The sequence below is a fragment of the Epinephelus fuscoguttatus genome, linkage group LG21 (assembly GCF_011397635.1).
Source record: "Epinephelus fuscoguttatus linkage group LG21, E.fuscoguttatus.final_Chr_v1".
NCBI lineage: Eukaryota > Metazoa > Chordata > Actinopteri > Perciformes > Serranidae > Epinephelus > Epinephelus fuscoguttatus.
In genome coordinates, this window is record NC_064772.1 from 6,452,270 (window position 1) to 6,477,236 (window position 24,967).

The window sequence follows — 24,967 nt, forward strand, 5'->3', positions numbered from 1 at the left end:
CTTTTATTTCTTCTGTAGGCTAGTTCAAAAAAAAAAAAAAAAAAAAAAATATATATATATATATATATATATATATATATATATATATATATATATATAAATAAATGTATTTGACAATATGCAGCCTTTAAACAGAATCTGTTCAGTGATCACACAAGATTAAAACGGAAAATTTAGGTTTTCAATGCAGATAAATGAGATTTTGATGACTGGGGCTGGACAATGCAGCCAACTTTTTATTGTAATAATAATATAAACAAATAAATGATAATTCTTTAGTTGGAAGTCTGTATAAAAGTATAATTTAATCTGTAGATATAAAAGAATACTCTGAGGGTGTTGTGATTTAATAGCTTATTTTTAACAAATAAAATCACTCGTGTGTATGAAGAAACAAAATGACAAAATCTGAGTCCTCTATTGGTCATACCTTAGAGAACTGGTTAACAGAAAAACAGATGAACGATTAATAACATCACACAATAGAGCGTGAAGCCAGCTACAATAGTTTATCTATCACAGGTGACAAACTTCGATAACAATATATTACAAAATAAAAGAATTCTTTCAAGGAGTCTGTAAAAATTTACCCTCTTTCCTTGAAATTAAGTTTTCATATTCTTTATATTGCTACATTTATCTTTTGAGTCTTAGATTTAGGCAACAAAAGCACTTTGGTTAATGTTAGGAAAGATTATGACTTTGGTTAAATATACAAGTTGTGTGTCGAAGAACTGCAGACTTGTTCTTAAACCAAAACTATAATATTCTCTACAGTTAAAGATCCAGTGTGTCAGATTTAGGGAGATTGAGTGGCATCAAGCAGTGAGGACTGCAGGTTGCAACCAGCTGAAATTTCTCCTGGTTAGAATTCCTTTAGTGTTTATTGTTTATATCAGTATTTTGTCATGAACTTTCCATATCGAGATATGACGTGCAAGGTACCCAGGGTGCGTTACTTGTTGATGTTCTGGGACGCCGTGTTAACTTCAGCCTGTTACATGCATTATCTGTTTTCAAATTACACTTCCATTTTAACAGGACATGTTCAACAATAAACACACGTTACATTTCCCCCTGATGCCGCTGGGTGCCATTAAAAAATAACAGTGACCACCTGCATATCACACTGATATGAAAAGATAGCTTTTTTTGTTGGTGTCCGACCCCAGAAGTCACCCCCCCAAATGACCAAGCACCGGTATTTGACGTATTCTCATAGAACTGTTCGTATGTCCTTAACTGCAGTTAACGTAATGAATGTAAAGTTACTGTGGTTAGGTTTAGGAAAAGAAACATGGTGAGGACGTACCTCAAAATGTCTCAAAGTTCACCACAACTTTGAAGTGAGATCAGGTTGATCCTACACAATGGACCTTTAACTGACCAACAGGAAATCTTCTTCCTGGCTTTGTCCTTATTTTTAATGTCATGACTGGCACTAAAGCAATACACTCAAAAAATTATATAAATGAAAACTGAAATAAACTGTGCAGGAATTCAGACATGATTACAACTTAACTGCAAAAGCTCAGTTTGGATTTTTGTTTCCGGCTGTAGGTCTGGTGACCTGCTCCACCACATCATGAAATGAGCAGCTCAATCCTGCTGAGTCAGAACGACCTTTATCACATGAAGACAGATGATTCACATCCAGCACCTGACAGAAAGGGCTGATGTCCAGCTTGTTGGAGAGATTTCTCACATCTTGACTGAATTCATGAATCTGAGGTTTCCCATCAAGTGGCCACTCTTCAAGCATTCATTTTTCTTGACAGCATCATAACCTTTAGAATATATTTCCATCATTTATGAATGTTTGTATGTAACAATAGAGCCTGGTGCAACATGAACACTGAGAGGTGAACTTACTGTAATGTTCAGGCAGTCTAGAAAGATGGAGGAAATCCCTTACTGCTCGTCCTCACACACACAATTCTGAAATGACATTCAAAGCACAGGACGTGTTATATATGCTCTGCATAAAGACACTAACTTATACACAAACACACCAATTCACTATTATTGTTGTGACCTTGGGGACTCCAGCTTTTCTATGGAGGATCTTTTTAACCAAAATCAAAATTAAAGAAGAAAATGGCAGTGGGATATTTGGGATATTTGGCTCATACATAAACTTTAAAAAAGAAAGAGGAAGTTTAGACAGGAAACGGAAAATTTCATTTTAATTTGTGAGATGGTAATTTGTAAAAGTGAAATTTAGAATCCTGAAATGGAAAATTAGAAGAAAAAAAAGCTTTAAGAAATGGTTCAACATTTTGGGGAGACAATTATCTTTCAAGAGTTAGAAGAGAGAAGCTGGGTGAAGTGGAGGCTGCGGAGGAAACACCGGGATGGGTTAATGTCCGGAGCTTGAGCAGCAGGTAGCCTGGCGGGCTCGCGGGCTGCTGAAGCTCCGGACATTAACCCATCCCGGTGTTTCCTCCGCAGCCTCCACTTCACCCAGCTTCACTCAGCTGCCCGACAAACCCGCTGCTTCTTCCCACATTAACCTGAATAACAAACCAGGGCTCGGTGCTCTGGTTGGATCCAAACAGAGAGCGCCTCACCAGCCGCTCCCAGCTAGCTCCGGATTGTTATTGAGGTTAAAGTGGGAGAGGCAGCGGATCTGTGGGACAGCTGAGTGAAGTGGAACCTGAGGAGGAAGCACTGGTTAGCCCCAGCTCTCCACCATTTCATTACGAAAATACGCGCTGCCATTGCCTACTGGCTGTAGCTTTTTATAGGGAAGGAGGGCCAAGGGCTCCGGGGGGGGGTTCACATGAACGTACATGAACGTGCAGCACCGGACCGGCTTGTAAACAATAAACAATGGGCTGGAGATCAACACAGAGAGAGGGTGTGTGGAGGTCATGCTATACTCCAGATGAAATTACACCTCTAGTTCTTCACATAGCAATTTTTAATTCCTTCAATCTAGAAATGATGAATTTCGCTTATTGCTCCTTTAAAGTTACTTTAAAGCCACAGTGTGAAGGAATTTCTCCCATCTAACGTTGAAATCATATATTGCATTCAAACAGATGGCGCACTCAAGCACCTCACTCTTTCAAACACGTATTGCAACAATGGTAGCCGCTGTATACCACAAAGCTATGATAACGTTGATGAAACCATGTCATCCGATACTACATGGAGTATTCATTCAGGCTCCTACACAGACACACGTGACGCAAGTTGACAAACCCCCTCCTCACCATGCTGGCTGTGTTTACAACGTAGGACTGTCGGGACGGGTGTAAATCGAAACAAACCAATCACGTCTTGTCTTTTGACAACTGACAAGTGGCTCAACCTCACACACCTCATCCCTCTCCTCGCATCACTGTGCCGCTATCAGCTGTTAGCTGCTGTTAGCCGTGACTGCATTACCTTTCTCCTTCAGCAGCTCTTTCCAGCTGGGAAAGGCTACCCCGATGTTGTTGTTTTTTTAATTTGCCGGTCATGTTGCCTTTTTGATTCCCTTTTGCACTTTCTTGGTGACGAGGATTCCATCTCCGTTGATCATATGCATGATCCTGCATTATGCTCAAAGAGTGGGACTTTGTTTCAAATTTGCCGGGGTAGTAGCAAAGCACCTCCTGCTCCTCTCCTTCGGCTCCTCAGTCACGCAGCGCTGGCCTGGCTCTTAACAAAACGCCTAAGGCGGTGCTGTATGTCCCTTGCTGGAAATGTATTCTCAAGATGGCGAAACGTAATGGAAACCCCCAGACGACTTGCCCGCACAATGTACAAACAAATTCAAAATTCTCCTTTTAAGAGAATAAGTCAGATTATTGGTGGAGGTAATAGTACACCAATGATGACACATTTATGAATGCAGACATCAATTTTTACCAATAAACAACTAAAAATGTTACACAATGTCCCTTTAAAGTTACTGAAATCAAAATCATACTCATGTGAAAGTACAGAAGTATTATCAGCAAAATGTACTTCAAGCATCAAAAGTACTCATTATGCAGAAAAGTGGCCACTATCTTGTGATATAGTATATACTTTATGATTTTCTGCTGTTATGACTCGGGAGGTAGAGCGGGTCATCTATCGGAAGATCAGCGGTTCGATACCCCTCCAGTCTGCATGTTGAAGCATCCATGAGCAAGAAGTCTAAATTGCTCCTGATGGCTGTTTAATTGGTGAGAAAGGGTGATTATATTATATTATATTATATTATATTATATTATATTATATTATATTATATTATATTATATTATATTATATTATATAAGCAGCAGTATTAAGTATATTAAGTATAAATATTCAAGTACAAGTATCTTAATATAGCAGCTTGAGTTAAGTACAGGACTTTAGTAGATGTAGTTCCCTTTCTTGTTGTAATTGTAAAAAAGTAGTAGTGCAGTTACAAGATTGGAATAAGTTCAATGCAGCTTAAACAAAGGTAAGAGACAATGAAAAAAGTAAATGAATGAAAGCATAAAACAAAAGAAAAAACTCTAATGAAAAGCCATTTATACAAATGAGCTTTTAAAAGAGGAAGGCAGGTGTATGTTTGAACTTTGGACAGAGCCAGGCTCGTTGTTTCCACCTGCTTCTGGTGTTTATGCTAAGCTACGTTTATCGCCTCCTTACGCTAGCTTTATATTTACCGTACCGACATGAGATTAATATTGATGCTCTCAGAAATTCTGCGCAACAAGTCCCAAATGTCAAACAATCTCTTTGATGAAAAGCCTGCTGTGCTCTTCACACAGATATAGAAGTGATCTTACTTTGCCACTGAAGCTTCCAGGTTGAAGGTGAAATCAATCAGCTGTTGGGACTGATTCTGTTTCATCAGCAGATAGACGGCTGTTGGAAACTCTGCTCTGCTGATCTGTTCGTCATCACTGAAACAGTAAAAATGGAGTCATAAAGTCAGGAAATTGACTCAGTAAAGGCTCCTATAAAGCAATATCCATTTTAAGTTTGTAAAATTAGCGACCACAAGCTTCTAGGTCATTTTAGACCAAGCAAGGCTGCAATTGCAAAACTTCTGAGTGTGTTGAACTGAGTCTGAGTGTGTTTTATTTCTTAAGAATTGAACTTTTTTTCCTTTAAAAATTAAGAATAGACCACATACAGAAAGCTGCAGGTTTGTTCCCTCTATTTGCAGTATTTTTTCTAAATGCTGCACGTGTTGTCAAATTGGTGAAGATGTTTTCTTAATTTGTGTTGTGTCTATTTGCATATGTGAATGTTTTTAATTTGCAGTGTGTTGAGCTCTCAGGGCTCCCATATGATACACAGTGGCACAGTACTCACAGAATAAGGCTCCTGCCTTTGAATAAATAACCTCTTTTCTTTAAATTACCAGCAGGTGGCTTTGAAGCTAAAGCGCATTAAGACTGAATGCACATTAGGCTACCTAATATTCACAGGAAAAATAAATACAAAGGGAAAGATGTTTATTTAGATTATTGGTAAGTGATGATTTTATTGTAAATTTTTGATTTGCAACTTATTGATATTTGATACGTGCAGTCTCTCCCACTCTGCACTGGAACTGTTGCATGACAATTGCTGCTGGGATAATAAAGTTTGATCTGTATCTATATCTGTAACTGATAACATTCTTAAAATGTAGCCTTCGTGCCTGTGTGAAGTGTAAACAATGACTCTGGTCTCACTCTGCAGGCAGGTGTTGGCAGCTGAAACGTGTCACGTTGAGCCGCTCGGTGTTCCTGGAGCAGCTGGAGGCTGCAGACTCTGCTGTCTGCTCCTCCTCGTGTTCATCACACAGCCTCATGTTGAATCTCATGCCAAATTACCTGAACGAGAGTCACAACACAAACAACAAATGTGTGTCAGTGACTACGTTTACATGCACAAAATGTTCCTGTTTTTGGCCTTATCCCAAAAAAGACAATATTCCTGCTTGGCTGTTTACATGGCTAATGAAAATTAATATTCCACTAATATTCCTGTTCACATGCGGAGCATACTCTGATTAATGTGCCCCAAACATGTTGTTTATCACGTCAAAATATGGAAAAGTGGAACAACTGTGGCTGTGCCAGGATTTTTTCAAAGTTTCCTGCATGTAGTGGACTTAGACCTTCTGTCATTCCGTCAATAACCTTGTTGAAAAGGTTGGCTTATTTGCAAATATCAAAAAATCTGTATCCATGTTTATCATAATGTTTAAAAGTAGGTGTGTTTCTCATTCCCATTAAAAAACTGCTGGCATGTTGTTTTGTGTACAACATACAGAGCTGACCATAAACAAGAGGCCATGAGTCACAAAATGCAACAAAACCCTGCAGTACAGTTGGTATCACAAGGTATATTTACATGTACATTAATATTCCACTATTACTCCAAATATGATAATATTCTGAATTTGATACAGATCATGTAAACAACATAATCGGTTTGGATATTTAGAATAAGGCCTTCTTCCATTTTCCTGTTACGACATGTGGGGTATGCCAATATTATTCGGGTTTTAATAGCATTTTTTTTGGGCATGTACAAAGCACATTCAGAATATGTGTCTCAGTTGGGATTTTTACTGTAGACACCTGTTCATGGGCAGTTCTATGCGTTGTCATGGATATGTTGTACACAAACCCAACTCGCCAACAGTTTATAAGGCTGGTGTTGAGCAGACCCCAGGAAATGCACCGGTCAGTTTTCGTAGTAGCTAAACGGTGGAATTATACCATCGCATGTTGCCTTGCAGCCCAAAAAGACTTTCTCCCAGTGACTTACATGGCAAAAGAGATGACTGTAAAATCATTGGATACATTTTTTGAGCATCACAACCCTGTGAAATGATTTGTTTAACTATTGGGATTTAATCCAGTCAGTCTGATAACAACTGGAAAGTCTGGAAGACATTATCCCCATTCAAGTTAACAGAGCGCTAAACCAGAAATAGCCAGCTTGGCCGGCGGAAGTCTCTAATGCTGCTGCTCTATGGGCCGCACACTGCCGAACAGTAGCGGATCCTGATATGGGCCGAATGGGCGTTTGCCCAGGGCGGCACTTTGTCATGACGTGTGGGGGGCAGCAGGAGCGGGTTCGGCCCACTTGACATGCTGCTGTGTTGTGCTATGGCCTGTTTAAGTGCTGGAATTTAGGAGGGTGTCGCCCAGGGCGCCATTTAGGCTAGAACCGCCACTGCTGCCGAAGCAGTCCTGATAATCCCCGGATCATCCTGATTTTTTCTTTGGTTCAAACTGAGAACCAACTTTTCAGGCTCTGAATCAGTTCATATTTGGACAAAATGCTCTGAACTATTCAGAATTTGGTGCAAGAACCAGAATGGAAATAATTCCATGCTGGAGGAAAAGAGGTATGATTCGCTCTCACAGGGCTGAACTGGACGCATGGAGATGCATGTCCAAAACAAAAGCCAAAATTTCTGGTCAGGCGAAGAAACACACCTACTTTCAAACATTATGAAAGACTTGGATGTCAGCAGGTTTTTGGATATGTGCACATATCACAATGCCGACCTTTTTAAGAAGGTAGCTGAAGGAATGAAAGAGACGGGCTGTGTTCACACGTTCATCCCAAAATCACGCTACTTGTAGGAAACTGTGAAAAATCATATTTTGATGCAAAGAAGCAAAATGACCAGCAGCTCCAGCTGTTTTTACATATTGACATATTGTCGTGATAAATGACACCTTAATCAGAGTTTGCACGGCTGCATGTAAATGGGGATATTAGTGGAACATTCATTTTCATTAGACGTGTAAACAACTTAATAGGAATATTGCCTTTTTTGGAATATGGGTTGAAAGGGATTTTTTAAAATATATTTCAGCCTTAATTTCAGTAGATAAGACGTCATTACCTGTTTCCCTTTGTCTCCAAATATGCAGATGAGTAATAAGTGCAGAGTGAAAAAAGCCTTCTTCTTTGAAAGAAAAAGTTGATGATTCAAAGAGCCAAACTGAGAGTAGTTGCATGTCAGCTGATCCTTCTTTAAAAGCAGTTCTTACAACACACACTGTGAATAAATGCATTTGTCTGTACTTTGAACTTTGGCCACTAGATTCTAAAAATAAAGTCAGAGGACATTTATTTCCTTCTGGCAGGATGTCGTCATACAAACAGTGAGATAAAGACGTAAAAGGTTCAGGGAAGTTCCATATTAACTGGACGAACAGATTTCATGTGTTTATACCTTTAAATGATGCAATCAGGTAGAAACTGGAAGAGGCAGTTTCCTGTTAAGTGAGCACATTTTGACATAAGGCCAAATCTGAGTCTGCAGGCTGTTATTACTTTTAATGCCTTCAGCTGGTTCAGAATTCAACTGCCAGATTTTTGATGGGATAATGGGCTTTGGCTACATTTGTACAATTGTAGAATTGATTTCAAGTTTTTATAACTTACTTTTAAGGCTTAACTTGGACCGGCCACAGAATATATATTATAGATCTCTCCACAGAGCCTGATCATAGCCACAGATCCTCTGATGAGGGGGAGCGATCAGAGGCCCAAACTCTGCACAGCACTTTCTTAAGACACAAAACATATTTTCTGTGTGACATTGCTTTAAATTTGCATTATATACTGTATGTTTCTGTATGCATATGTGCATATGGGTTATGTTTATACAGGGGTATGTGCTTTAATTCTAATTCTGTTTTATTTGTTTCATTATCATATTACGTAGTTTTTGATCTGGATGGTCAGAGTTACACTTTGCTTTACTTTGGTCTTTATCTCAAAGAATGCACTTTCTTCTTTTCAGATTGAATTCTAACTTGTTTTATATTCTATTTGCATTTAGAATTCAAATTTGATGTCTTTTAATAATGCCTTATGTTTCTTTTCAGTGTTGTCTTAATGCAACCCAACTGCCAGAATAAATTTTGGCATTGTGGATTTCTGCAAAACACAGATGTGTAATGTTTGTACATTGTTATGTAGAAGATACATTGAAACTTCACATTTTAACAGTGCTGTGGCTAACGTGATTATGTTTAGGCACAAAACCATGTCGTGAGGTTTAGGAAAAGATCATGTACCCGCTTTTGGTGCCACAATAGTTCCTGCTGGAACACAGCAATAATTTGCAGAAAAAAACATCTGCTTTTTGTGGCACAGTCCCCATTGGAATACAATAATGTTTTGCTAAATAACACCCACTTTGAAGATCCTCACCGAAAACAAAGTAATGTCTCACTAAAAACCAAACAAAAAAGGCTTTGGGTGCCACAATCCCTGGAAAAGCTGCAGTGGTTTGCCAGAAAACATTTTGTGGTTAGTTTGTTAGTCTTGAACAGTGGTCTGTAGCTTGGCAGCTGTCTTGCCTAGATGTCATGCCATCCACCATCCACCTCCTCCTCATGATGACAATCTCAGCTCATGACGCTGGAAATGCAAGGTTGGCTTGCTAAGAAAAAACTCCCAGTTTTGGTGGCACAATACTCACTGAAAATGCAGCAATGCCTCACAAAAAAACAAAACAAAACAAAAAACTTTTAGTGCCACAATCACAGCTGGAAATGCAACATTGGCTCACTATGGCACAATTCCCCCTGCTCAAAACACAGCAATGCCTCATAAAACAATAAATTAATTTTTTAAAAAAAACACTTGTTTTGGTGCCACAATCGCAGCTGGAAATGCAGAGTTGGCTCGCTAAAAAAACCCATGTGCTTTTGTTGGTACAATCTCTGCTGAAAATGCAGCAATGCACGCTTTTGGTGTGACAATTGTTGTTGTAAATGCGTTGTTGGCTCGCTAAAAAACACATGCAAAAGTGGCAGAATCCCTGCTGGAAACACAGCGATGATTAACCAAAAAACAATGTGTGTTTGTCTGCAGCTTGGTAGCCACCTTGCCTAGGTGTCACATTATCCACTATCTCATCCACCTAGGTCACTTTAGAAAAGTTGTTATGATACATATGAAACGTGCAAATGTAACCTATCGGTGGTTTGCATACAATGCCAACATTTCATTATGGCCACCGGGCTGCTTAATGCCTTTCTGTGTCTTGTGTAAAGTACTTTGAATGTCCCTGTTGAAAGCTCTGGCCTCTGCTGTCATTTATCCATCTGTCTTTACATCTGATAAGGAGAACAAACTTCCTCATTTTCCACATAGTTTCCACTCCAAAACAGGAGAAGGAAACATTACTTCAGGTGTTGCAATTATGTTCCATCATGAAAGTTTTTCTCACATAACTGGAACTAAGTGCAATTTTTATGCTGTGTTTTTTTTAATAAAATGCAAGTGCATTGCACTCATTAATTGGTTTTGCGAAAAATAAATAAAGAAATAAAATCTTGTTGAACAATCACAATACAAAGGTGCAGCAGCAGTTCAAAAAATGAAATTAACTAATGAATCTATGCCTGAACTCTGTCACACAGTATGGTTGACATTAAATGGAAATATCGATGATTACTGAACCATTTTCACACAATACTTCTTCACATCTGTCTGTATGTGTTGCACTGATGCACATCTTTTTTAGACCACCATCTCTGTATATTGCATATTTTCCAGAATATACTTTCGTACATTGCCCTAGCGCTTACATTTTAAACTGCTGCATTGTATATCTTTTAAATAATAAGTTCAAATAGTTGCATTTTTTTCTATTTTCCATTTATCCTTTAATGTCTAGGCACCAGGACAAGCCTAAATTGATGCTTTATAGTAATTCAGATTTTGTGAGAAATGTGCAGTGAATCACATTTGAAAAAAACAACAACCGAGATGCAGTAAATCTGAGGCTTTCTGGGCCCTTGAGGGTCTGGGCCCTCTGGTTGGTGATCCAGCTTTGGTTCCATCAAAACAACAAGCACTTCCTTCAAAAGCCTCTCAGAGTGAGCTGATCAAATTAAGCACTCACCATTTTTAAACATACAGGATTAACACTCACCCTCTGCTGTAGTTTGGATTTCAGTTTTTCCTCTGTCATCACAGTCTGAAATCAAAGAAGTGTCCTCAGTAGTTTGCTCTCCAGTTTGACTGGATTAAACTGGTTCTTTCCTACTTGACATTTTTCTGACTGTAAGCCAGATTAGATTTGTCCTGACGCCACTCCTACAAGCTATCTGATGGGAGAGCAGCCAAGTCTCCTCCTCCAGTTAAACAAGACTTGTATCACTGGGTCAAAACAGACTTTGAAAGTGAAGCTGTTATTTTCCAGTCACCACTTAATCCTCACACCGTCACGACAAAGGGAGGGTAAGAAAATGTGTCACATGCTTTGTTTAAACCATTTTTGAGTTATGAACATTGAATCCATTTTATAAAAACTGATGAGCAAAGACCATGTTTGTTTTTCTCAGAATTTTGCAAAAGCCGTATCAGCGTCTCTTCTGCAATAACTGTTACAATGTGTTTGTACACCAGAAAGTCTTATAGAGAGAAAAAGCCAGATCAAACACTCCATATATCACTTGTAGCACCATATTTGAGGAAGGACACAAAATATTCATTTTGTGATGCCTTTTTATCCATTCAACATGTTTTTTGTGCACCAGTCATATTTTGCTGTTTTGGTATGTAGACTTGTTTTGTACAAATTTGCTATTAAATATTAAGCCTTTGTCCAAGGAAGTTAAAGTTTACCAGCTGTGGCATTTGATTACAGCAGAAGACATTAAACCATTTTGTCTACATATAAACATATTCACTGAGATTTTCTATTTTCCCAGATACTAACACTGCAATGTTTGCTTTCTGTGTTCCAGCAGCTGGTAAAGGCCTAAGATGACCAGCAGCTCGAGGACAGGAAGATGCACCTGAATATCCTGGAAGAGATGGAGGGGTGCAGATATTTGAGAGGAAGAGAAGAACAGATGCAGGAATAAAACAAGAATTAACGCCTCTTGCTTGTATGCCTCTATGAACCAGTCAAGTTTCGCTTACAGTTTACATACGTGTCTGTGAAAACATGGATGCTTCACACACAGAAGATCTATACAGTCAGCACAGTTTCAATGTGGACACCCAAGATTAGTGTCACCAATTCAGTGTCAGACTAAATGTCTCTCCTTCTGCTCCTGAGAAGGAGAGATAAAAGTGTTTCTAAAGAGCATTATTATGTCACAGTCAAGCTGACCTTTGACCTTTTGGATATAAAATGTCATCACATCAATATTATATCCTATTAGATATTAGTGTGAAATTTTGTCGTAATTGGCAAATAAATTGTGGCAAAAAACATGTACTGTGACCTTCAGCCACCAAATTTTAATCAGTTCATACTTGAGATCAAGTGGACCTAAATATCAAATTTGCGGAAAGTCTCTCAAGGCCTTCTTGAGATATTGGGCCCTATTTAGATGGTCTAAAGCGGACGGCAGAGGGCGCATAATCCATGTCTCAAGTATCATTGCTATTTAGATGCAGGCGCAGTTGTCATTTTCATGCCCTGCGCCCTCGTCGTCTAACTAGCAAATGAACTTGCGCTTGTCTGGGTGTGTTGGTCTAAAAATGAGGAGTAGTCAGGCGCAGTCATGGTGCGTTGCTAGTTAGATGACGTAAAAAGCAAATGCGCCAGTGACCAACAAAAACCTGGTCTAAAGTCAACGGCACAGTATTTCACTGTTAAACAAGTTAGTAATATGCGTCTCTAGGCGGGTGCACAACGCGCATGCACTCTGCTCAGACACACCTGGAGCAGCCACACATATGCAAAAGATAACAAATAAAAATATGATTACAATGTGAAAGGTTATTATTGTGCACATTAAAATATTTATCAGAAACACGTCTTAATGGTCAGTCATTAATCAGAATGATCTAATTGCAGTAATAATGATTATCATAATTTGTAAGAATGACAAATGAAATTATGTGACCAATCAATCATTTTTTTTGATTGAAAACCAAAATCCACACATTGCATTTATTTTATTTATTTATTTTGTTATACTAGGCTACATTATATACTAGGCTACATTATATTATATTATTATATTGGTTTTTTTGTAATTAGTATTTTATTGAGTTTTGCACTTTTAAACATACATAACTTAAAAATTGGCAGACCAATAATACTAACATATATATAAAAATATAAATAAAAATTTATTTATTTATTTATTTATTTATTTATTTATTTATTTATTTATATATATATATATATTTTACTAAAAATGTCAAAAACAAAACCACCCACAAATAAACAAACAGAAAAAAAAAAAAAAAAAAAGTAAGAAATTCAGCACTATAGTCCATTCACATTTTTATAGTACACCACCTCTGTCTTCAGTTCAGGTCAGGAGAATTCATCATGTGCATATAGCATATACATATATTACTTCAGGGTCCATTCATGTTTCTGATATATTCAAGATAATCCCCCCACTTTGCCATATATTTCTCTGTTCTGTCTTTAATACTAAAGGAAATTTGCTCATAAGATGCCACTTTTGCCAACTCTGTGAGCCATTCCTTGAAGGAGGGTCCCTCTGACTTTCTCCAGTTCCTCATGATGATCTGTTTCCCGACCATTATACTGGTATGAATAAAGTCCTTGGCTCGGTCCTGAGATGTCATTCCTGGATCATTAAGAATGTAGAGCCTTGGGCTGAAATCATAGTTGGATCCGGTAATAGTCTTTATGCAATCATGAACCTTCAACCAATAGTTCTTTATCAAAGGACAGTCCCAAAGTAGATGAGTCAGCGTCCCCTCAGAGGTGCAACATTTCCAACAATCAGACTTGTCTCTGAGTCTAAGCCTAAACATTCTAGAGGGGGTCCAGTAAAAACGATTAAGAATCTTAAACTGTATTAGTCTAATTTTAATATCTCTTGATACTTTTGTAATATTTTCATATATTTTGTCCCATTCTTTATCTGTAATATTTATATTCAAGTCAGTTGACCAAATTGACATAAGTGCGTAGGAAGGCTTAATTTTTTGTTCAAAGATCATTGCATAATAAATAGATGCCTCATGACCCATCCCCATTACTTTAGTAGTCTGAAGAAGAAGATCTGACTGTTGGGGTGGAGTTTCTCTCCCTATAACATTAATAAGCAAATGCTGAAGTTGCAAATATTTCCATAAATTACTTCTGGGCAGGTTATATTCAAAAGCCAGACTCTCAAATGTCTTCACCTTCTTCCCCTCATACAGATCTGCTAATGTTGTAATTCCTTTTTCCAACCAATTCCTCCATACAAATGAATGTCCAGCAATTTTTAACTTTGGATTATTCCAGATACACGATTCAGAGTTCAAATGAACATTCAGATGAAACATTTGGGATATCTTCTTCCATACATTATACAGGTTGGCTATAATAGGATGAGATTGTAGTTTTGAGGATAATTTGCAAGACAGAGCATTTATTGGGGCAAGTGGGGAGAACATACTATACTCCATCTTAAACCAGGGAGGGGCCCTCACAGGTGGCAGCATCCATTGAGCTATATGCCTTAAACAAAACGCATAATGATATAGTACTAGTACTATACTACTGGACCAGTTAACCTTGTAACCCGATAATTTTGAGAATGATTCAATATTGTCCAAAAGTGCTGGAACAGATCTAACTGGGTCTGATGCAATCCACAATATATCATCTGCATATAACATAAGCTTATTTGTACAATCATTGATTTTAATTCCTTGAATATATGCGTTTTTGCGAATAGCCACAGCTAGGGGTTCGAGAGCTAAACAAAATAGCCCCGGTGACAATGCAGATCCTTGTCTAGTACCTCTGCCTAATGTAAAATAAGATGAAATAAGACCATTAGTTTGCACTGCTGCCTCTGGATCTTTGTAAAGGATTTCTATCCATCTCATAAATGTTTGTTCAATCCCAAAAGCTCTAAGCGTATGAAACATGTACCTCCATTCTATCCTATCAAACGCCTTTTCGGCGTCAAGCGAGATGGCGGCTATTGGATCATTTAAGTCTCGTACATACCACATAATATTTATAAGCCGTCTAACATTATCGAAGAATTTCTCTTTCTAATAAAACCTACTTGATCTGAATGAATAACTGATCCGAGTATGGTATCCAGTCTATTCACAAGTATTTTAGAGAGTAATCGACAGTCTACTGAGATCAAACTTATAGGTCGGTAGCTTTTACATTCAATCGGGTCTTTATCTTTTTTGAGAATCAATGTAATAATGGCTTGATTTAAGGAAGGAGGTAGTCTACCAACTTCAAATGCTTCTACCAACATCTTTTCAAATAAGGGCAATAAATCTTCAGCATAACATTTAAAGAATTCAGCTGTAAAGCCATCCTGTCCAGGAGATTTTCCTGTTGGTAGAGACCTGATTGCATCTAGTATCTCCTGAGAGCTAATAGGTGAATCTAGGCTATCTTTCTGTGTCCTGCTGATCTTTGGAAGATTTAATTCCTCTAGAAATGTTATGATCTCTTGATCAGTGGCTTTGCTTTCAGATGTGTATAATTTTATATAGAATTCCCTAAATGCATCATTTATCTCCTGAGGTCTGGTTATTAAATTCCCATCTATATTCCTAACTGCTGCTATACGTGTTTTAGACTCTTTCTGTTTAATATATCTCGCAAGAAATTTACCAGCTTTATCTCCCGATTTAAATATAGTTTGCCTTACCCTAAACAGAAGAAACTCAGTTTTCTTAGAAATTATAGTATTGTTCTCATACCTAAGTTGAGTTAATTCCTTTAGAACCACTTCAGATATATTTCTTTTCAATTTGAACTCAGTGTTTTTGATTCTTCTTTCCAGATCTATAAACTTAGCAGCATTAACCTTTTTTTTTTATGAGAGGCATATTGTATGACAAATCCCCTCAGAAAGGCCTTCATAGCCTCCCATGCCACTATTGCAGAGGGAGCTGTAGGTACATTAGTCTCTAAATATAATCTAATTTGTGCCCTAAGTTCCTCTTTAAACCCTGTGTCTCTTAACAATGAAGAATTAAATTTCCAAACTTGTGATCTCATTATTTCCTGAAATGGGATCATATCCAATCTAACTATAGCGTGGTCTGTTATCAGGATACTATCAATACAACAGGACACTGCAGCTGATATTAAAGCTCTAGAAATAATAAAATAGTCAATTCTGGAAAAGACTTTATGAGCCGCTGAATAGAAAGTGTAATCCCTGCTGGTTGGATGGTTTAACCTCCATACATCTATAAGGCCCAAAGAGGTGCACAGTCTCTTAAGTATTAAAGTAGAGTCAGGCACTCTAGTGAGTGTTGGCTTACTACGATCCAGGACATTATCAAGCACGGTATTGAAATCCCCGCCAAGAATTATAGGATATTGACCCATGTCATGCAACTTACTTTCCAAATCTACAAAGAATTTTGGGCAATCTACATTGGGTGCATATATATTTGCCAAAATCAGGGTTTGTCTTTGTATTTCTGCCAGAATTATAATGACTCTGCCCTCATCATCCTTTACCTCCTTCCTGACTTTAAACTGTAAACGTTTATTAATTAATATAGCCACTCCCCTACTCTTAGTTGAGCCAGCACTAAAGGAAACATGTCCCACCCAATCCCTACATAATTTGGATGATTCCTGAGTAGACATATGTGTCTCCTGTAGAAACACAATATGTTGATTTTTAGCTTTTAAGTGCCTCAGAATCTTTTCCCTTTTAATTGCACTCCCCAACCCATTCACGTTCCAGATGGAATAACATAATGTCCTCCCATTGCTATTCATGGAGAATAACAGAATATTTGACCATAGGATATTTATACATCATTCTTTTGTGATTAAGGACCCTTGTTGTACTAATGAAGAGCATAAGCAAAATCACTAAATGACCCAGTGCAATATAAAACACATACCAAAACAACTCCAATATGAACCAAAAAAAAAAAACTGCCATGATCAAACTAATACCCAGAAGATGTCACCTTTTACCACATTTACAGCAATATTTGTTAAATTAGAAATATATTAAATAGTTAAATCTAAATATTAAATGTGGCACCTAAATGTTAAATCTAAATGCTAAATCTAAATCTAAATGTTAAATCTAAATATTAAATCTAAATCTAAATGCTAAATCTAAATCTAAATATTAAATCTAAATCTAAATGTTAAATCTAAATGCTAAATATAAATATAAATATAAATGTTAAATCTAAATCTAAATGTTAAATCTAAATATTAAATCTAAATCTAAATGCTAAATCTAAATCTAAATATTAAATCTAAATCTAAATGTTAAATCTAAATGTTTTGGGTGAAACTAAATATTTAGCTAATATGCAAATTCACACTGCCGGTCACCGGAAGTACCAAAATAAAAGCTTGAGATGGTCAGACTGTTTATAGAATCAAATAACGAATTAAAACCAACTTATCGGGGGAAATGGACACTTGAACATACATTAGCGTGATAATAACTACCTAAAATAACAAGAAACGTGTTTGGAGAAATTTTATTTGATGTGTACTTTGAGCTGTTAGTGTCCCTTCTGAGGGAATCACCTTGTTGTTTACAAATACTTCCAGGTAGAAAACCAGCGGAGTTTAGCAACATATATATATGCACATCTCACGTTTTTCACGTCACTGTATCACTGTTTAGACTAATCTGGTGTTTGTAAAGCCTATAAACACTATGACTGAACAAACATTACTATCACGGTCTGAAATTAATAACATGGTTATCGTAGATTAGCGGGGCTAACTGTTAGCTGTTAGCCCCGTTAGCGTGTCTGTAATGACTCATTAACTCTTAATCGGTCCGTGAAGAAAATATTTTTTCCAGCGGATGTCTTAGTTACAACATGATTGAGCTAACTGGAGTAGTTTAATGTCGTATCCGACAACGGGAGACATTTAACAGATGACGTCCTGATAGCTTTGCTGCTGCTGCAGCCGCTGATGCTTTCTAGACATCGTGATTTCCCAAAACTGAATAAATACCACACATCGCAACGCAAAACTGCTTTGCTAGCTCAATCATGTTGTAACTAAGACATCCGCTGGAAAAAATATTTTTTTCACGGACCGTTTAAGAGTTAGAGTCATTACAGACACTGCTAACGGGGCTAAGAACTGACGGTTGTTAGCTTAGTTTAGGTTGTTAATCCCTCCGAAGGGACACTAACAACTCAAAGTACACGTCAAATAAAATTTCTCCAAACACGTTTCTTGTTATTTTAGGTAGTTATTATCACGCTAATGTATGTTCAAGTGTCCATTTCCCCCGATAAGTTGGTTTTAATTCGTTATTTGATTGTATAAACAGTCTGACCATCTCAAGCTTTTATTTTGGTACTTCCGGTGACCGGCAGTGTGAATTTGCATATTAGCTAAATATTTAGTTTCACCCAAAACATTTAGATTTAACATTTAGATTTATATTTATATTTAGCATTTAGATTTAGATTTAATATTTAGATTTAGCATTTAGATTTAGATTTAATATTTAGATTTAACTATTTAATATATTTCTAAGTTAACAAATATTGCTGTAAATGTGGTAAAAGGTGACGTTAAAAAAAAAAAAATCACAATACTTTTTTAAACATTGTTTGAAGCTAAATGTGGCAAAATGTTGATGTTATTTTCAGCGTGAGACACTTTACAAACGGCACCCCATACGCTTCTTCTGCGTCTCCCTGGAGTAATCTGGAAAAATCATCACCTGTTTGCCGCTCCATACCACCCGCTTCTTCTTCCGTGCTGTCTCCATTACATTTTGGCAATCTTTATATCGCAGGAAGCGGGCAATAATCGTCCGGCTTCTTTGATCCCCAGCTGTTGGTCGTGTCCCGATCCTGTGGGCCCAGTCCATCTCAATTCCCCCGGGGGGTGGATCGATATCCAGGGCTGTTGAAATGAGTTCGTTTAGGAAGGCAATAGTGTCGCCTTTCTCTGCCCCTTCTGGTATACCGACGAATCTCAGATTATTGCGCCTGGACCTGTCTTCAGCTGTAGCCAGTCTGTCAGTCAGTGTCTGTATGTCTGCTTTTATGGCTCCAGGGTTAGCCTTCATGCTAGCTTGCTCATCTTCCAGCCTACTCACACGATCTTCGACCTCAGTCATACGTGAAATGAGTGAGGGCAGTTTAGTATCCACTGAGCACAATGAGCGGCGTATTTCTTTCAAATCTCCGGTATCCTCTAATATTTTAATCAGCATCCCATGGATCTGAGTCATGTCGTGCTCAGTGGCTTTACCTGTTGCAAGCTCTTTGCTAGCTATAGCCCCATCCTCTTTAGCACATGCGGACACCTGGAGCTGAGTTTGTGTGGCAGAGCGAAGTTTTCTTTGTTCCATGTTACTACACGCAGCGGCGCTTTTTGAGTCCTCCAACATATCTTCTTGGCTCCTCTCAACCTTTGCCCGTAAAAAGAATGTTGATAGCTGAACGCGTTTAAGGATTATTTAAGGACATTACCAGTAGAGCAGCGAGAGCGTGATTTTCAGGCAGCCATCTTCCTCTCCCGGATCACGTGACTGATATTATTATATTGTTATCTGAGTGTAGAGAGGACACACATGCAAATAAGAGGCAGAACACAGCTCTAGGAAACGTGTGAAAACAATTAACAAACGTGGGTGGGGGAGAAAACGCTGAACAGGTCCTATAGCTGCAGGATCAGCACCTTGGGGAGCTCTGCGGCAGTCCTGACAGCTGTGCTCTGTTATATGATGAAAACAGGTTTGAATAATATTCCACAGATATTTAGTAAGATCTTTCTTGTATTAGTGATCCCACGCCTGCTTTACCTCGGGGAGCTTGGGTGCCTGTCTGCTGTCCTCGTAGATCTGGTTCTGACGGGCCTTCACCTTCCACACAAGGAGATCCGTCTCCTCAGCTGTAAAACGCTCACTCTTTCCAGTTGGTAGGTCCGCCATCTAACTAGCCCTCCACCATGCGCTACAATCGCGCCTCTTTTAAAGGGAATGAGAGGTGACACTCTGATTGGCTTATTGAATGATACGCCCAAAACACACCCATGACTAATTCACAGAGTGAGTCCAACCCTTTTAGACTCTCCAGTCTGAAAACGCACTGTCTAACTAGCAAGTGACTGGGACACGCCCATGGGCCGCACACCTGGCATTTCGCGTTTTAGACCATCTAAATAGGGCCCATTGTGTTGACGAGAATGCAGTGGTGAGGGTCACAGTGACCTTGACCACAAAAATCTAATCAGTTCATACTTGACTCAGAGTGAGCATTTGTACCAAATTTGAAGAAGTTTCCTCAACCTGTTACAAAAAAATAGCGTTCACAAGAATGAGACAGACCAGGTCATGGTGACCTTGACCTTTGACCTATGACCACCAAAGTCTTATCAGATCATTGTTAAGTCTACGTGGGGTTTGTGCCAAATTTAAAGAAATTCCCTCAAGGCGTTCTCAAGATATCTTGTTCAAGAGAATGTGATGGACAGACGACCCTGAAACATATTGTCTCCAGCTATGGCTATCACTGGTGCAGAGGCATAAAAACAGATGGAAAGGAAATATATTTTCCACACAAACACCAGTTAAAGTTAAGAATGAGATTAAAAGTGAAGAAACACTTACATCTCTGCATTTATTTTCTGAATCTGGCAATAAGTTTCATATTCTGAAGCCAAGACTTTATTCAATAATCAAACAAACCCCCCCAAATTAACATAAATCCACCCTTATCTTTAACTGAGCTGTTGCAACATTCAACTAATTTTGATTATTAGTCTCCTCATTGCTCCACACTGATTTACCATTTTTATCTACCTTTATTTTTCATCTAATCAGCGCATACAAATGACAAATTCAGAAAACAATCAGCATTGTGATAGGGATAACATCATTGTCACTGAGTTAAATGTTCTCTATAATGATGCAAACACAGCTACTGGCTGACACATGCTTGAAGTACTACAGACGTGAGTAGCTACTAGGCATACTAAAATTCACTTCAGGTCTGCCAGTTTTTTTCAGTCCATATTATCTTTCTACATATCAAAGCTTTGTGAAAAACAAACAAAAATAATTCAATTCAGTTGTGTTGGAAACTTGTTCAAAGTATTAAAATTGCTATGATAAGTTGCTAATTTTTATTATAAATAATAATTATATTGGGCGGCACGGTGGTGTGGTGGTTAGCACTCTCGCCTCACAGCAAGAGGGTTGCTGGTTCGATCCCGGGCGTGGGAGCCCTTCTGTGCGGAGTTTGCATGTTCTCCCTGTGTCAGCGTGGGTTCTCTCCCACGCTGACACAGGACTCCGGCTTCCTCCCACAGTCCAAAGACATGCAGATTGGGGACTAGGTTAATTGATCACTCTAAATTGTCCATAGGTGTGAATGTGAGCGTGAATGGTTGTCTGTCTCCATGTGTCAGCCCTGCGATAGTCTGGCGACCTGTCCAGGGTGTACCCTGCCTCTCGCCCGATGTAGCTGGGATAGGCTCCAGCCCCCCCGCGACCCTCAAGAGGATGAAGCGGTTAGAAGATGAATGAATGAATGAATGAATAATTATATTATGTAATTTACATTAAATTACCTCTCGGGGGACCACCTCGCAAAAAAGGAAAATGATAGCCAATTTAATAATAACGCTATTTATATGGCACTTATCCAAACAAGGTTACACAGTCTTTCACAATGTGCATGAAAAAAAAAACACAACAAGAAGAAATAATAGTAATAATAATATAGTTACAATAATTAAAAACAATGTTAAGACATCACTAAGAAAAATAGTGTGCAGAGGTAAAAACAGAACAATAGAAAATAAAACACAAAAGTTGCAAATCACAGAAGTACAAATCAGGCATTAAAGGAAAAGCTTTCCTTAAAAAATAAGCAATGATTTAAAAGCAGGTAAAGTGCTGGCAAGCCTGATCTCTTCTGGCAGAGAATTCCTGAGCCTCAGGGCCTTTATGGAAAAACCATGTCACCTTAAATATATTAACTCAGTCTCATAAAATACACTGAACTATCATTTTGGAACTCTGCTGGTATTAAGGATAACTATAACCAAAATGACCCTGTCAATAGTAAGACTGAGGTATTTTTCTTGACGTACAGTAGCAGAGATTGGCAGCATTCACTCCTGTGCAACATTAAACACACAGCATATGTTTCAAAAGAAATGATTCACAATATCATAAAGCAAAAATAAAAACACAAAGAGTGGATGTTTGTGTGGCTTTGGCAAAGTCAACTTCCCCAATAACCTGATTCCAAAACAACCACAACAATAAAACTCAGTGGACAAATGTAAATCAAATCAATGTGACACATACATTGATAGAAGTTAGTCTTGCTTAACCTGAACTGTTACTGTGCTCATGTTCACTTGTCATGAAATAAACTCTTTGTTCTTATTTTTCATTAATCCACACTGATCCACTCCACCAGTGCACCACCAGGAAAAAACATCCCTCGAAGGTTGTTGTGTGCTGTCATGTCATTACAAACTACTTCATGGAAGGATGCCAGTGATCAGCACATCTGGGTCATACTGTGTACCATCATGTTCAGTGTGTTTCCACGCTCTGGAAGCAAGGAGGTGAATAAAAGCAGAGGAGTGACTGCAGCAGTGACCCTACTAGTACACCACTTCCCATGCAAAAGTTGTGATATATATAAAAGCAGACTTGATGGAAGAAACTTTGACCCATGCTTACGAACATTTTGTAGATGGGAAATTGGCAGCACAGATGGTGAGGTGGAAGCCTGATTGTAGAAACTGTCAAATATTTTCTGGTGCACGCATTTTTGACTTTTGTCCGTATGTACATATTTAGTATGGATCCTACGCATTGTGTTATAATGAGGCCCTCAGGTGATGTCATGGGTCACATGCAACAGTGACCAGTGGTGACTGGCCTGGGTGTGAAAACCTTGTGAGATGTGTGGGGAATGGTGGATGTTGTTTCTGTCTATGGAGGTCAAGTTTGGAAAGGTGTGGATCAAAGATACTATTTTATTTATTTATTTATTTATTTATTTGTTTATTTTGCACCATTGCAAAAGACAATAGAAAAAAAAAAAAAAAAGGCCATCACAAAATAAAGGTGCTGAGCAGAGGCAAGAGACCCAGATGGGCCTATACGGGGCCTCAGCTCCTTAAGTACATCACCAATTCAACACAAGAGCCTAAAGCAAAGTGAAAATAAAAAACTTCCAAACAAATTTCATAACATTGAGATAACAACAATAATAATAATGATAATAATAATACCAACATTAATAATAATCAAAACGAATCAAGATAAAACAGCATACACAAAATGACAGTAACAAAAAGCACAAAGTTATTCACCTAGCAACGCATATTTAAGCCTGGACTTCAGCAGTGGAGCAGAAGAACAGTTTTTAATCATAGAAGGTTTTGAATTCCATATTGTAGGACCTCTGAATCTTATACTGAACTGACCTAATGTTGTGCAGGAGAAATGACAATGAATATTTTTTGATTGCCTGGTAGGATATGAATGAATACTGGAATTTGGTATGAAAAAATTATGGAAAACAGCAGGAAAATAATCAACCTTTTAAATACAGTTAAACATAAAAATACATGTCTGATACACATTAATATCAAAAATTGATAATATCTTAAGTTGCATAAAAAGAGGAGCAGATGGTTCAGATTGAGTAGAAGTAGTGGCAAGCCTTATGAATTTCTTTTGCAACAAAAAAAGTTTGTGAAGAGAAGTAGGAAATATACTGGCCCAAATAATATTACAGTAAGATAAATATGGGTATATTAAACTGTAATACAATGTCAGAAGACAGGAGCGATTCACTAAAGAAGAAATCATTCTAATTATGCCATAAGACTTCATAAGTTTTTGCACACAAGCTCAATATGGCTTTTCCATGTAAGGCCTTCATCAACAATAACACCTAAAAATTTGGCATGAGAGACCTGTTTAATTTCAATGTCATTGATAAATAATTGAGTCTTGTTTTGAATCATTTTTGTTTTTATGTCTGAAAATCATATAATTGGATTTGTTGATATTTAAGGAAAGCCTATTCACCTGAATATTGGAATCTGTGATCTATTGGAATTCATACCATCTATACAAACACATTGCTGCCGGTTGCTGAGATAATCTCTAATACTAAAGTCTTCAGTCAGGGAAGAACTGACTTGTGGGCCTTTATTTCGCACCATATTAATCACAACTCATGCCAAGTCAGCTCTGGTTCCAGTGTACTCCATTTTTTCTTGATTTCTCATGCACCCAGCAAATGTTGATCCAGCAGCTGGTTTAGAACAGTTTCAGACACTGTATCAACAAACTGTCCAAACTGATGACAACCTGCTCTGTGGTGAGTCACTCTGAGGTACATTTTCTTCTCGTAGAACACAATCTCAAGGACAAGCAGGAAGACCTTGTTTTAAGAACACAGACTTCAGTTTCTTGTCCCTATTTCTTCTCCCTTTCTCCCCTCTTCACGTGACTGAATCACTTTCAGAGTAAAAGTTCACTTACAGCAGGCTTTAACTGGAAACCTTCTCACTTAAAGATGCCAATGAGTGATGTATAACCGTAAGAGAAATTCATCATCACACTTCACCGGTTCTTGCTTTTGCTTCTGCTTAATTTCAGCTCTCTGGAAAGGTATGGATCCACCTCATGCACAGCAGCAGTAAGACGTGAGCTGGCTTCACTTCCCTTTCTTCGCACCATGTCAATCAAGTCTCGTGCTTTCTCTACTCTGCTTTTTGGTCTGACTGACTGCATTTCATCATCACTTATAACGTGACATTCAAGAAGTTTATCCAGAAGCTGGTTCAGAGTAGGATCAGATACTCTGTTTACAAACTCTGTCCGATCTAAAGGCCGATTCTCTGCTGGGATGCGGTCCTCTGCTGGGACGTTGCGTTCTGCTGGGACGTTGTCCTCTGCTAGGACACTGTCCTCTGCTGGGACATTCCTCTGTGTAACTGCCTCTCTTGGACCTGGAAGATAACCAGGAAAAAAGCCTTTGTTTAATGTGTGTGTTCATATATTAGAAATACTTTAGTGTTTGATATGTTTAGAGGTCTGGAGCC

At 38.1% G+C, this 24,967-nt stretch overlaps 1 protein-coding gene and 1 long non-coding RNA gene across 5 annotated transcripts in view; both read right to left on the reverse strand.

The window, feature by feature from the left end:
- Window positions 1-114: 114 nt before the first annotated feature.
- LOC125881480 (uncharacterized) lies at window positions 115-11,034 on the reverse strand. Its single transcript, XR_007448238.1, has 5 exons — window positions 10,880-11,034; window positions 5,652-5,792; window positions 4,755-4,871; window positions 1,873-1,938; window positions 115-1,787 (listed from the first exon to the last, which is right to left on the reverse strand). It is a non-coding gene; the product is annotated as an uncharacterized LOC125881480 (long non-coding RNA).
- A 10,628-nt stretch (window positions 11,035-21,662) lies between these two features.
- LOC125881477 (uncharacterized) overlaps window positions 21,663-24,967 on the reverse strand; it is a 48,129-nt gene continuing 44,824 nt past the window's right edge. For all 4 annotated transcript variants that reach the window (XM_049564549.1, XM_049564548.1, XM_049564546.1 and 1 more), the window contains one exon: window positions 21,663-24,874. In XM_049564549.1, coding sequence (XP_049420506.1) covers window positions 24,486-24,874 — 389 coding nt within the window. In that variant the 3' untranslated portion in view covers window positions 21,663-24,485. The remainder of the gene's footprint in view (window positions 24,875-24,967) is intronic.